A 14034-nucleotide genomic window follows, 5' to 3' on the forward strand; every position below is an offset into this window, starting at 1 on the left:
CTATTGTGAAGACTTTCGATATAAACACCTAACTATGCAATTTATCTATTTCCTAAGTAACAAAAGAAACCCTCAAGTTTCCCCCCTTGGCATCTTTTCTCCCGACCCAGTCCGCGAGAAAAAGAGAGAAAAAGGGAAGCAATATATCTCGTTCAAAACAAAAAAAGAGGAATAGAAACGAACAACTTAGCCATGATTCAAAGTCCCAAGCCCAAGAACCTAAAACATTAATAAGGAGGAAAGCGGAAAGAATGAAGTCGCCCAGGGGTATGGTCACTACTTTTGCGTGACGAGAACTACTGTAAAAGAAGGGGAAAAAAAAAATATTGACGGCGAAAAGTTATATACCAAATCCGTCTCCGCCTCCACCGTCGCCTCCCCATTCACCACTAGTGAAACCCATTTATTCTTCCATTAGAGGATGAATCCGCGTCGTTCTCGATAAGCTTCTCCATAAACGAGACGTAGTCGAACTGTGGCATGCCTCTGTCCGATGCTAGGTCGGGCCCCTGATGCCTAGGGAAGAACTCGGCCAGCTTGTCGATGACCTCGTCCGGCACGAGACTGTGCCGCAGATCCATCTCCGTGACGTAGGGTTTCCCGTCCGCAACTTCACGGAAGGATTGGAAGACCTGCTCGGCCGTATTCTGATCCTCGGTAACGTCGACCATGAAGCGGATAAACTGCTCGAAGGTGACGTAGTCGCGACCCTTGGATGTCTCGAGGAAGTAGTCGTGCATCTCGTCCTCGGAGAACACGAGACCCAGGGAGGCGAGCGCGGCGCTGAACTCGAGCTCCTGCAGCGAGTTGGTGTCGTCGCGGTCAAAGTGGCGGAACACACTCTCAAACTCCTCGAGTTGGATGGGTGTTAGGTTGGTCATGTTACGCGCCACGATCTGGTTTTCGAGGAAGGCGAGCTTCTTCTGTACCGACGACTTTACTAGCGAGAGCTCGTAGCAGAGTTCGTCGTACGTGTAGGTGGTAAAGTCATTTTCCTCTATGTTCGCCTCCTGGCACTTCTCGTCCACAGCAGCAATCGTGTCCAGATACTGATCGAGTGGTGGAAGGTTATCGCTGAGCTTGCGGACGTGATGTAGTTGATCTTCTACATCGCCCTCCAGACCCGAGATTGCTAGTTGCATGGTGTTGAGTGCCATGGCAAAGTCGTTGGCCTTGTCGGCGAAAGATTTTCTCAGAGCGTTTTTGATACTAAAAATAAAATTATCAGTTGTTTGCTCGATGGCTTCCTCGACGGCCAGTCACTCACTCTCGAATAGTCTCGTTGATAAGCTGTGCCCTGGTCATCTCCGTCTTGGACAAGTTCGCCCACTCTTGCTCCATGACCTCCAACCGTAGCTCGGCTGGTGGCTCATAGGGCCGTAGCCTGTAAGTCCCTAGCTTGGTCTTGATGTTGCCGAGCAGCGTGGCCAGCTCGCTCTTCTCCGCTACCCACTCCCTCTTCTTCCCCCTCTTGTATGCAGCAAAGTGGTTAGCCTGCGCCTTCGCGTCGGCGTAGGTACCCTCGAACTTCGCCTGTTGCCACTCGACCAACTGCTCCCGGATAACCTTGAGAAGCTCGCGCATCCTCCTTTCGTAGGCACTTTGCATCTCCCAGGCACCTTGCATATTGAGAACAAATTTCTCCACGCGCCTACCGGCGTTCTCAACCTTCTCCATTTGCGAGAAGGCGTGGAACCAATAGGCGATGTAAGTCATCAAACTTCGCTCGTCAGGCTTGGCAACGTCACAGACGTCCTCCACGTCGAGAAGGTTGGGGATTCCAATTTCCTTATGGGCGAGGTCGAAGGCAAGTTGCATGTTTCCGCGGTGGTCCGACTTGTCGAGGGCATCATAGTCGATCAGGTCGGGGCGGTGAATATCGAGAAGGGCACAGAAAGCAAGACCATCGTTCCAGCTACCGCTGAAATCGCGGACCTCGACCTCGTCATAGCAGGCTGTCTTCCTCTGGCACCATAGTAGCAGACCTTCCTTCGCCGTCATACCCTCTTCGTTGATATCACTAATCGTAAACCTCGAAATAAGAATCCAGATGAGACCAAGGATGATCTTTCGGTTCCCGTCAACAACATCCTCGGCACCAATGTTGGTCATCTGAATCCCCCTAGATTTGATGAAGTCGAGAGCTAGGTTGGCATTCTCAAACATTTGTACTCGGAGCTTAGGTTTCGCCGCATATCGTCCAAGGCTTTCGCTTGACAGGCATTCGAGCAAATGTATGAGTAAGACCTAACGGAGGAAGGAATATGTGAGTTAAGGCAGCCCATTAAAGTGGAAGGGAATCTAGGAAGGTTTTGGGCGGTGTCACCACTTACACCATTGCTAAGATCTGAGACAAGATCCTTCACCTCGAGGTCCCTAGCTTCTAATTTGGTATTGACCCTACAAGTGGAACGAAGGGAAAAAAAGTAATTAGCATGGCCGAGTGCATGAAGAATTATTAGGTATTTCTAGGGTCCAAGACACCTCTAGGTAGATTGAGGGGGTTGTTGTTGGGCACCCACCATTTTGTAAATGTTTTTTGTTGGACCGTAATCCACCTCTGCTGTTCCGCGAAGGCCATTCTCGTTAGAACCTGCTCATGGGCAGGTTCGACGGCAGCAAGAGCGTCGACCTGACCAGTAGCCGAGCTAAGGAATCTCCGTCTCTTCGATGGCGTTGTCTCCTTGTCCTTGGTTGGGGCTTGCTGGCTCCCGTAGCTCCCCGAGCGCTGGACCCTGGCAGCGTTGAGTTCCTTCTTCGTCCTCCTGCTCCGCGGGATCGAAGGAGTCGGCGATGCGAATTTCGGTGCCGAATGAAGCTCGGGGGAGCCTTTTTGTGAGGACGCGGGACTCGAATTCGGCGAGGCGGTGTAGTCGTAGGTTGGCGTGGGAGATGCAGCTCTGGTGGAGGTTTCCGAAGTGGATATCGAGGCTTCGGAAGGGGCAGAGCTGATTATGGATGACGTACGCAAGGCCCGGACAGTAGCGGGATCTTGGATAGTTTTTGCAACGGCAGGGTGGATTATTGAGGAGGATATGAATTGGTGATGGTGCTGGCCATTGACCAGACGCGGATCAGAGTGGGCTGAGGGGTCGTAGTAGTTGTGGTGCTCGTCGTTGTCGTTGTCGACGACTACTGGCTCCTGATGTAAACAGAAGTCGGGGAATTTCTCATTCTCGGTAGCGTTGCTAGGGAGGCCGAACGGTTGCAACGACGCGGACTGTAGCGCTGTTGTAGGCCCTATGTGTTGGGACCCAGTCATGCTTGGTGGGGTGTTCAGCGCTGGCTGCTCTTCTGCGCCGTGTTGGAAGTGGTGGGGGTAGGCGTCCATTTTAGCGGGTTTTTAGTGGACACAGGGCATCAGCGGATTAATATCTGCCGTTGCTAAGTGGTTGCGATTTTGGTCGCCTCGCCTCAACTGTGACCGTGACTGGTTACAGGTGTCAATCTACCTGAAAGTGGACCGGCAATTACCCTGTCAGGCCGGCAGACCGCTTAGGTGCCGCTTTATCGATAACAACGCGCAGGGAGCAGAGATGCGAGGAATGAAGAATGTCGTGAGAAGAGTCTCGACCTCGACTTTCGTCTTGTTTATTAACCTTCCAGTATTCTAATAACGCAACAAGAAGGATGGAAAACAAGGTAAGAGGGACCAAAACTATGGAACGAAATGCAGGCAGATCCAGAGTTTATACCAGAATCCCACAGCCTCTGCACCCCCTCTTGCAAGCGATCCCCATCGTCTCAAGTTCTCGACAGTGACGAGTCTGCCAGATTTCGCTTTTCAGCCCCTCGACAGACCCAAAGGCATTCCTTACTACTGTCGCCGTCAACGCATCGAAAGGGTCTGCAACTGGTGCAGTTCCAAAAAGGTGGAGGCGACCCAAGTCCTGAAACATATTCCCCGACCACCCCACCTATAGCAAAGCCCCAATGGAGGCTCACCCTTTATGCGACCCATTTAACCTCTTTTAACCCGTCGATCCTGGGAGAGGGCGAGGTTAGACCAGTTCAGGGAGACTTGCATTAGGTGTGCGGTGGACATTGTATTACTATTTTATGGGCTGTCTGAAATCAATACACCTCACCAAATGGCACCTCGGTATAATGAAAGGGGTCACATCAACTATCAAAAGACCCAATCCAGGATTCCAACTCCTAGTCGGGGGGCTAATCCATAACAATGGTCTCGCCGAGAGTTCGAGACAGGCGAGTCCTACCTTATGCGAGACATCATCAAGCCAGGGATTGGCTGGCTTGGAGGGCTCGTAGGAGAGAAGCCGCGTTTACCTGGGGAAGAAGATAATAATAGCATACAAACGCATAGAACCTCGAAGCATAGGTAGCAGGCTGTATGAAACTCGAAACCACGAAGTGCTGTGTTCTGCGTACGAAGTAGGGAAGAGGAGCGTGACCGCAATCTTGCAGGCCCAACCGTTGCAGTTACTTGCCGCCTGCTTTTCCAATTGCTGATGCGCAATCCACCACCCCCTTAGATTTTCTCTCGATCTCAACTCAATAACGCTTTATTTTGGAGGTGGTCTAAAGCCTGGAATTCCAACCATGGTACGATTACCGGATCCAACCCATGGTGGATGGGATCATCGTCGGCCTCTACAGGAAAGGAAGGATCTCTCCCGCGTGTGGTCTTGTTGGGCCCCTACCCGAACGAAAGAAAGTATCTGAATCAGAGATTTCGGCATCAACAACTTCAGATGAATTTAGGCAATCTGTAAGCAGAGCAAATCATTGTTTCGTAGCCCTTTAGTTCATCAGGCCGGCCTCTTTTTCAAATGCATTGCGGAGTTGAAGCTTCCTGGAAATCCATTGCACGATTGTGGAGCCCTCCGTCCAAGGCGACGCTTCATGCACACGGGAGAAGGAGGCGGCATGGACAGTTATGAGCAGTCGTGTTCGAGAAGGTTGTTGACGAGCTCGTACAACTGTTAGCAAGTTTCAAAGTCTCAAGAGGTGGACTGATTATCAGATCTGTCGGGATGCCGAGATGAGCTTGGAAAACCAGCGTCGCCATTACTTCGTATTTGTCTTTGCATTGATTGAAGGGAATGCAATGTCCAATTGGTTTGCCCGTGCAATTGTGTTGCCCGTGCAATTGTGCTGTTCAAGGACAGCGCAGGCTTACGTGATGTTTCTAGAGACGAATTGACATTGCTTCATTGTTGCTGCATCGTCGGATCGAAGAACAATCGCGCTGAGTGACAACAGATTCGTGATGTTGAAGATACAAATGCCAATCAAAAATGCATGTGTCGTTCCTTCCGGGTTCCGAGTTCACAGTTCCGAGTTTGGTGGCAAGGGAAGTTGCTAGTGGCAAGAGCGACTGTTAGTCCGTGAACCGCGGTGAGGAAGTGGAAGGTGGAGGCAACTTATGACAATTGGAGGCAGGATTTATCGGCGCGTACTTCCGATTTATCATCACGCAATTTTTTGACTGAGAGTTGACCGCGACACGCCGACAACGGTCTCTCACTCGCCGATTCGTTCTTTCTCATGTGTTTTATATAATTATTCGCATCAATTTACTTCCTTCCCTGCGGTAATTAAGCTCGGAGAGTTCTTTCTTGTGCAATTGCTGTTTCCTGGCTTCGGCAATCTTGTGAAGCCATGGCCTCCCGCTCAAGATTGATGCCGATTGTCCAATCGGCGCGACGACCGGCAGTGCAACACATCCCCCGCCCGGTCAATCTCAAGGTTGTTGCTTCAGCCGTTGCTTCGGCCCGCCAGGAGAACTCACACTGCCTCAATCTCACCCAGTCAGGCGCAAGGCACCTGAGCTCGACCCCCGTGCGGTGTGCCGCGGGTGCCATTAAGCTCACCTCGGAGGCCTACCCGAATGTCAAGAGGGATGAGCGGTTCGCGCGAGTGACGCCCGAAGACGTCGCCTTTTTCAAAGGTGTACTAGGCAGCGGGTCAGCCGTCCTCGATGGTGTCACCTCGGATGCAGCCGATGACATCGCGCCCTTCAACGAGGACTGGATGCGAAAGTACCGTGGTCAGAGCCGACTTGTTCTCCGACCTCAGACAACTGATCAAGTCAGCCGGATCCTCAAGTACTGCAACGACAAGAAGCTTGCCGTCGTGCCCCAGGGAGGCAACACCGGCCTTGTCGGGGGTTCAGTTCCAGTCTTCGACGAGATTGTGCTTAGCCTCGGTCGTATGAACAACATTATCTCGTTTGATGAAGTCAGCGGTGTGCTCGTTATGGACGCCGGTGTTATCCTCGAGGTTGCTGATCAGTACCTTGCTGAGAGGGGACACATCTACCCTCTCGACCTCGGCTCCAAGGGCTCCTGTCACGTTGGTGGTAACCTTGCCACCAATGCTGGTGGCCTTCGTCTCCTCCGATATGGAAATCTGCACGGCACCGTTCTCGGCATCGAGGCCGTGCTCCCTGATGGCACCGTCGTAGATGAGCTCTCGACCTTACGCAAGAACAACACCGGGTATGACCTGAAGCAGCTCTTCATCGGTGCCGAAGGTACCATCGGGGTCATCACCAAGGTTGCTATCCAGTGCCCTCAGAGGCCAAAAGCCGTCAACGTTGCCTACTTCGGACTCGAGTCGTTCGAACACGCGCGCCGTGCCTTCCGTGAGGCCAAGTCTCAACTTTCCGAGATTCTATCTGCCTTCGAGCTTATGGACGGTCGAAGCCAGCAAGTGGTGCAGCATTTTACGGGAAACACCAACCCTCTCGATGGCGATCATCCATTTTACGTCCTCGTGGAGACTAGTGGATCAAATGGCGAGCACGACTATGCCAAGCTCGAGGCCTTCCTTGAGGACGTCATGGGCAAGGAGATCGTCCAAGACGGCGTTGTCGCCCAGGATGAGACGCAAGTTCAAACGCTTTGGAAGTGGCGTGAGGGCGTCCCAGAGGCCCTCGCCATGGTCGGCGGCGTGTACAAGTATGACGTCTCGATTCCTCTTGAGGAAATGTACAAGCTAGTCGAAGACACAAAGGCTAGGGCTGAGGAAGCCGGTCTCCTCTTCGAGGACCTCACACAGACCGAACCGAATGCTGAGCATCCTATCCTCGCCGTCGTGGGCTATGGTCATATGGGAGACTCGAACCTGCACCTCAACGTCTCCACGAGAACGTACGACAAGCGCGTGGAAAAACTCCTTGAGCCGTTTGTATACGAATGGGTTCAGAAGCGCAAGGGTAGCATCAGCGCTGAGCACGGCCTCGGAATCGCTAAGAAGAATTACATCGGCTACAGTAGGAGTGATACCATGGTAAACTTGATGAGGCAGATTAAGAATCTTTATGATCCGGTAAGTTTACAGCAGGTTTCTCCGAGACATGTCGCTTTCGCCTTCCCGTCCCCCCAAGAGACTAACGGGCAATTTTGATATAGAATGGCATCATGAACCCCTACAAGTACATCTAGGAGAAGTGCCCCGCGTGCGGCGTGGAGGGGGTTGGGTTACCACTCGGGAAAAAATTTGATCCATGGTCAGCCTCCTCTACCTTTCCGCCCTGCAGTGGCAAGGCAGACTGAAGGCTCAGCACGGAAGACTCTCGCCACAGCCAGAGAGTTCGCACAATGCCCGAATCGGCATCTGGCAAATGATGGAGACATACGGAGATACGGCAAAATCTCTTAGATATTCGCATGTTCCTTGGGCTGTTGAGAGTACAGTGGAGACGACAGTCTCCCAGGCAGGCTAGTTTATACTCATTATTATTAGCATTTAGGACCACATATTTGCTGCATCTGGAATATCTATTCATTATTTTCATATCCAAGTCATCGTCCGTTCGAGCCTCTTGCTCCTTGTCTTGTTTTCCCCCCTTCTATTGTCGTCATATCACCCTCGTCTAGCTTGGGCAGGCGAGGCAGGCTCACAGTGTTGCATTTGGAGCCTCCACCGCGCTGTATTCCTATTTCTACTCCATGAAAGGAGTTGCATGAGATCATGACAACAAGGTGTACTTCGAGGGTACTCGGAGGTCTTGTCACCTCGGTCCCGAGGGGCAGGTGGGTGGGGTGCATGTAAATGAGCTGCGAGTGATGGGAGATGATGGGAGATGACGGCGCCCTCTGAGGACTGGGAATGTCATCGACGCCCGACCAACCGGTTGTGCTGGACTAGAAGAGCAAAGATCGCCATTGGCCTCGTTTACGACTCGATTGCTTGCAGAGAGCAGGTTTTTTTTTACTCGGCCTTCTGTCCGTTGCCCTTCTTTCCACCTCACACACACTCTTTTATTTTCCGACTCTTTTTTGCTTTCTTTTTCTCTCTCTCCTACTTCGAACTTCGCACTCGCTCGTCGAGACGGTGTACCCGACAGCCTGGTTTAACCGTCACTTGTCGCCGACAGTAGCGCACGTCGAACCTTGCTCAAGTCCCGCCGATCTGCAGCAACTCCACTAGAAACCAGTGGTGCAAGATATTAATATCCCAGGCTCCGCAATCGGTCTCGGACGCTAATAGCAGGCAGACCCTTGTCTGGTCCCCTGTTGATTAAAGACGTTTACGTTTGGACGAAGTAAGTGGCGCGACTGAAAATGTCCATAGTGTCTTTTTTTTTTGCCAGGAATGAGGGACGAAGTAATACGTTTATTAGCATCGGCTTCGACTTGGTTGGCTGTATAAAGTAGGGATATCGAACCCTAGGAAATATTGAATGTCACCCTCGCCATGCAGCGCACGAGCAACTATCCGGAGACTATTAAGCCTAGGAAGGTACTAGTCAGCCTTATATCCCCTTCCCTTTCTCAAAAGGGATTCTCAGCTGGTCTCAGCTCGGGCCGGAAGGACGGAACTCTGGCCCAGGAGACGGAAGATGCATCTCTCTGCCATCATCTCACATCTCACCTAGGTAAGTCATGCCATGGCCGCATCCAGGTAAGATTACTGGCCTGTGTGAAGGCGTTGTCCCGTTCCTTGCCTAAGACACCAATCGATGCACCGTCGCCATCGTAACATCATGGTTTCATCTAATATCCAATAATCCTATGATGAGAGACTATTTCTTTTCAATAGCCCGCTCCACTACGGTGGCCGGGCGTTAGCTGGAAACAACATTTGGGGAAATATCTTTTCAATAGTTCAGCATTCTAGGAAACCGCGCTACCTGCCCAGCTCCACCACATAAACCCAACAAGATTGAGCCTGGTCAGGCCAGGGCAGAGCAAGACCCTTTTGATCTCACCCTTTTGCTCAGCCTGGTGCGGACGAAGCAGGACGAAGTAAATTGCAGTCGTGTTTGGGTTTGCGTGCTCCTTCGTAGATCTCTCGATCTCTCTAACGGCGGGCGGCTTCTAGAAAAGTTATCTCCGTCTCTCCTCTTTCTCGACCATTGATCGACGAGTGAAGCGGTGCTGCCATTTACCGTTCCTCCGCGCCGCCCTCGTTGCAGTCAACTTGTCTCTCCGCAGAGCTGTCTACCAGAACCGACTGGATCTGCTACTTTCAATTTTCTGTTCCTCTCCCACCAACCACATGCAATATTGCCCTTCACATTTTTCTCATTTAATTAAAGCTCTCTACTGATCATGGTGGGTCGTTCTAGCTCAGCAAGTAAGAATGTAGGAATCGACCCCAGCCGGCCGTTTTCCCGTGCACAAACTGTGAATGGACGGACTCCTTGTGCCCCCTTTCATTCGTTTCCCAGTCCGTCATGCCAGCCCTATGGTGCCAGAAAACGAAGCAAGCGTGTGCCCTTTTTTTCCTCTTTTTTTTCTGTTCTCTTTCTTTTCACTTTTACTTTTCCATTTCTTTTCTGCTCCCTCCTCTGTTCTCTTCCCCATTAATCCTTCGCAAGTCCTTCCCCATTAAGTGTCGTAGCCCGTCCGGCCCCGTGTGTACTTGTTGTACCTGTCGCCTTGACGTTCATGCTTGCGCCTTCACATTCGGAGCCTCGCTAGAGCTAACCGAGAAAGGGGAGTAGTATCGATAGTTTCTTAATTTCAAATCGATGGCTCATCTCTCGTCCAACAGACACAGTGGGTAACCTGCCATAAAGAGAGGAGAAGTTATGACATGGACTCCACCGTACACACGAGACCAACCTTATTCTGCTCCCTTCATTCCACTGTCACTAGCTCGAGATGCGGTGAGCACAACGGCTCGAATTAAGCAGATGGCCGGAACTTGATCTGGGGGTGTGGGGGTTTACCCTGGAATATTGGAGAATGCTCTGCCCATCAACCTCTGCCTGTCCGCTACACTACGCTGCCCGATGTTAAAGCCGGCTCATTCTGACCCTTTCCCATTAGTAACAGGTCGTAGCACTCATAGCACGCATGCACTTACACCATATTGCACGCCCCCCCTCACGCCTCACTCACTTCCCGCGGGGAGGCCCTCTCCTACCGCTCCCTGACTACCCCAAGCCCCGATCCGGAGCTCACTATCAATCTCCCCCCTGACCCAAGAAGCATGACTTAGTGAGCCCTGCGAGAATGTCACTTGCGTCCGGATGTGCCGTCTCCCCTCTCTCCTGCGCTACTTCCGCCCTTCTATAGGACGAACGGGGCACTGTCTCCTCCCGCTCCTTTCCCTTCAGCCCAAAATTTCTCCGACACTGGTCGTTCAGGTTGTCCATGCCCTAGCCTGGTCCGGTCGTGTTTCTCCTTTGGGCCATCACGGAAAAAGTAAGAGTTAGTGTCACGGCTACTAGTGTAAACCATTGAATCTCCCTAGACCTAGCTAGTTTCTTGCCCTGGGCCGTTCGTTCCCGTTTCCATCTTATGGTTGTATTGACTAGGAAGTGGTTCAATAGACCTCTTTTTTATTTTGTTTTAGTTGGCGTTCTTGGTCGTAGGGCTGCCTGTTCCTGGTGCTACGACATAAACAGAACTTCAAGAAGGGGGGCGGGCAAGAAGATGGTGTAGATCCTCTCATCCGATTAGCTACTTTGACATGTCACTTTGTTGACATGGCCTGCTTCGCTTGTGCTCCGCCAATATTCTCCGCCCAGGGCCGTTTTCTTGCCCTTTCCTTGTGCCGGGGAGGCGAGAGGGGAGCGGAATTGGGCGAGGAGGGGGAGGAGGAGTGGCCCAGATTCTGCCTCCATTCTAGCCCTGAACCCACGCCTGGCCTGTCACCTCTTCCCGTCTGCTACGGGATATCCAAGCCCCAAGCCATCATATCATGCCCTGATACCTTCTTTCTCTCTTCCCATTTGCTGCCAGGATTGCAGACCAAGCAAAATTCGCATGCAAGTCTGCCTTTCCAGGTAGGGTTTCCATGCTCCGAACAATAACCTCATCTTCTCCTCACACGCCCCCCCTTACCTCCTTGCCCTGTTGCTGCTTTTTTTTTTTTTTCTTTCGTCCAGAATTATATATCCACCCGCCCCGATCTTTCCTATTCTTTTCCTTTTTAGAAGAAAAGGAGGAAGAGAGGATGATGTGTTCGAGAATTGTGGTCGTACACCGGTCTTTTCTCCACGGCATATGAAGAAAAACAGTGTTACCGAAATACCAACTACGACTACTTATCAGCATGGTCGGGGTACCGGGGAAATACAAGGGGTGCGAGACCTGCAGACGAAGAAGGGTTAAGGTAAGGCCAAGAAGGGGAAGATGGGACGGCCCGTCATCGCCAGGGTGATAACACCTTGTTAGACCCCGTGAGAGAAACGCCAGAAAGGGCACTCTACTTCTAACCAAGCTAACCATCCTCCTTGGAACCACTTCTAGTGCGATAACACGAGGCCCCTTTGCAAGAAATGCGTCGACAACGGGCGAGAATGCGAGGGATACGAACGCCAGATGGTCTTCATCACGGCTACCCTCGAAGATGGAGGACGCTGTTCTTCCCATCCCCCCCGCCAGATCGGCGGGTCCAGTAAGAAAGGCAAATCGCAGTCTCCGGTTCCCCCAGAGGAAGAGAGCCCGCAGTTTGTGGCCGAGAATCCTCTACAGCCATCCTGGAACCACGTCATCACCTTGTCGAGGGGCGGAGCGCCCCAAGGATTCCGGATTGTTGCTGTTAACACCCGGTTACGGAGTATTATGCAGGACCACAGCGGTAGGGAAGACTTCAGCTTGGAGGTGCCGCCGTATGATGTGCCAGACTTTCCGTTCTATGGAGCGGATGGTGAGTTGGATGTGACGGGGCGGTGTATTGTGCATCTTGCTCCGGAGCAGGAGAGGGCTCATGGTCCTGGGAGTTTATGCATGTATCTGTACGAGGTATGTTCTAAAGAAGTTTCGTTCCTGGTGTAAGTCGGAGAGGCTAGGCGAGCTGACTTGGATGGAATTTTTTTTTCCCTAGCACAATTCGATATCAACATCTTCTGGAAGTGGAAGTATGTGGTCCTCGGGACTTGATGCGTTGAGCAGCATTAGAAAGCGCGGTCCCCAAGCTTTCCGGTCTTTCCCAAACCATCACTTCTTCTCTCGGATATATAGACCATGCGCTGTGAGTGCCCATCCCACGTTCTGAGTGTAGTACAGACGCCGTGAAACTAACATGCCTTTGCCAACCTGTGCAGCTTAGCGTCGCTCTGATGAAACGAGAAGAAACATTCCTAGCGTCCCCGGAGTGGATGAGTATTCCCTGGGAGCAACACGAAAAGACCAGATTAGACAGGTTATTCGACATCATCTCCCACATTCCTCCTATCCTCGCACGAACCGAAATGGCCCTATCCCAGCCCGTGACCCAGGTCCGGCAGCACCGCGTCCAAGAGCTCCTAGCCAACTGTCTGCATATTGAACACCAACTCGACGAGTGGTACAACACCGCCAGCATGGTCAACAACGTCCCAAGCCTGTGGGAGGAGCAGGACATGGAAATGCAGATCCCCTTCCTCAGCAGGTTCACCTTCATCGACGACATTTCTTCCATCATGTTCATTTACTACTGGATGGCCCTCCTGCGTTTCCACCGCTGCATAGAGTCCCTGCGCGTGTCGCTTTATCACCTCAGTTACCAGAATATGTACGGCCAAGGCATACCGCCGCCCAACCTCGCCCTCGACGAGTACAAGTACCAGCAGGGTCGCGAGCTAGCGGGCAAGATCTGCCGATCTCTCGACTTTGCGTTGCGGGGGACTCTGCAACCTGATCTGCTCGTCGCTCCTTGGACTGTTGCCCGGGAATACTATCGGGAGATGAGTGATACGACCGGGGACGGCATGTTGGAGTTGTTTTGGTGCGATAGCTTTAGAGAGAAACTTGTGGAGAAGGGCCAGTATCTTTCACAGCTTGTTCAGGGGAAGAAATGGACTGAAGTGGACGGGCCTTGAGGTACTGGTTTCTCTTTGGCTTTTTCTGCTCTTGGCACTGACGCTTGCCTGGCTGGGTATGGGGGTGGCTGCAGCTGGACTGGCAGCCATGAGAGTGTCTTAAACGGGTATGGCAAGGCAAACGGGGTTGAGGTCTCAACACTAATTTCCTCGCCTTCGGTACTGTGAAATGCCTGCGCCGTTGCTTCGGCGAAGGAAAAAGCGATAGAATATCCGAAATGACTAGTTATGTTTCTTGTTCTAGTATTAGTATAAGAGTCCTTTTTGTAACTAGGCATCTGTCCGTCTCAACAACGGAGGGCAGAAGACAGTTCAGCTAGCATCGACCGGCTTGCCCCCTTTTCAAGTTCACAACACGGTGGCTATACTTAATAGAACGCAGTGATCGCAACTGGTAAACTAACAATCATCGATAGATCATAGCCGCGAAGTCCAGGAGACAGGCGGTCTAGGAAGTCCAGCAACAAGGGGGGGAGAAGACGCTGGAGTCACAACCACATTGCCTACCTACGCAGCACCCACCGAATATGTATTTGATAGGAAACGTCTCCGAACATGACTATCAAACCAGGAAAATTCGTGTAGCTTGTAGAGAAATAGAATTTACTATCACTTTTTTAGATGCCTCCTATGATTTAGTCCCGGTTCCGGTGGGCTGGATCATTGTAGTTGTTCGCCAGTATGGAGTAGTGTACGTAGTCTCAAACGTTGTCGTCGAGGAGCTATTGGTCCCGACATAACGAATCACCACGTTCGTATAGCCCGTTCGGATGATAGTGGTAGGGTAACCTGGGCCGACAGATTCG

General features: G+C 51.8%; 3 protein-coding genes across 3 annotated transcripts; 2 read left to right on the forward strand and 1 right to left on the reverse strand.

Moving 5' to 3' along the window:
• Positions 1–389: 389 nt before the first annotated feature.
• Positions 390–3331, reverse strand: SAPIO_CDS5744 (Uncharacterized protein; the record flags this gene model as incomplete). The annotated part of the gene is made up of 4 exons (XM_016788008.1): positions 390–1209; positions 1268–2247; positions 2334–2400; positions 2523–3331. 4 exons carry the CDS (start codon positions 3329–3331, stop codon positions 390–392), a joined length of 2676 nt encoding a protein of 891 aa, XP_016642324.1.
• A 2294-nt stretch (positions 3332–5625) lies between these two features.
• Positions 5626–7412, forward strand: SAPIO_CDS5745 (putative D-lactate dehydrogenase; the record flags this gene model as incomplete). Its single annotated transcript, XM_016788009.1, has 2 exons — positions 5626–7296; positions 7380–7412. 2 exons carry the CDS (start codon positions 5626–5628, stop codon positions 7410–7412), a joined length of 1704 nt encoding a protein of 567 aa, XP_016642325.1.
• Positions 7413–11478: 4066 nt separating this feature from the next.
• On the forward strand, positions 11479–13228 carry SAPIO_CDS5746 (uncharacterized protein; the record flags this gene model as incomplete). The annotated part of the gene is made up of 3 exons (XM_016788010.1): positions 11479–11538; positions 11676–12170; positions 12473–13228. 3 exons carry the CDS (start codon positions 11479–11481, stop codon positions 13226–13228), a joined length of 1311 nt encoding a protein of 436 aa, XP_016642326.1.
• Between the last annotated feature and the right edge of the window lie 806 nt (positions 13229–14034).

This window comes from Scedosporium apiospermum, assembly GCF_000732125.1.
Source record: "Scedosporium apiospermum strain IHEM 14462 chromosome Unknown SEQ_SAPIO_0099, whole genome shotgun sequence".
Classification (NCBI taxonomy): domain Eukaryota; kingdom Fungi; phylum Ascomycota; class Sordariomycetes; order Microascales; family Microascaceae; genus Scedosporium; species Scedosporium apiospermum.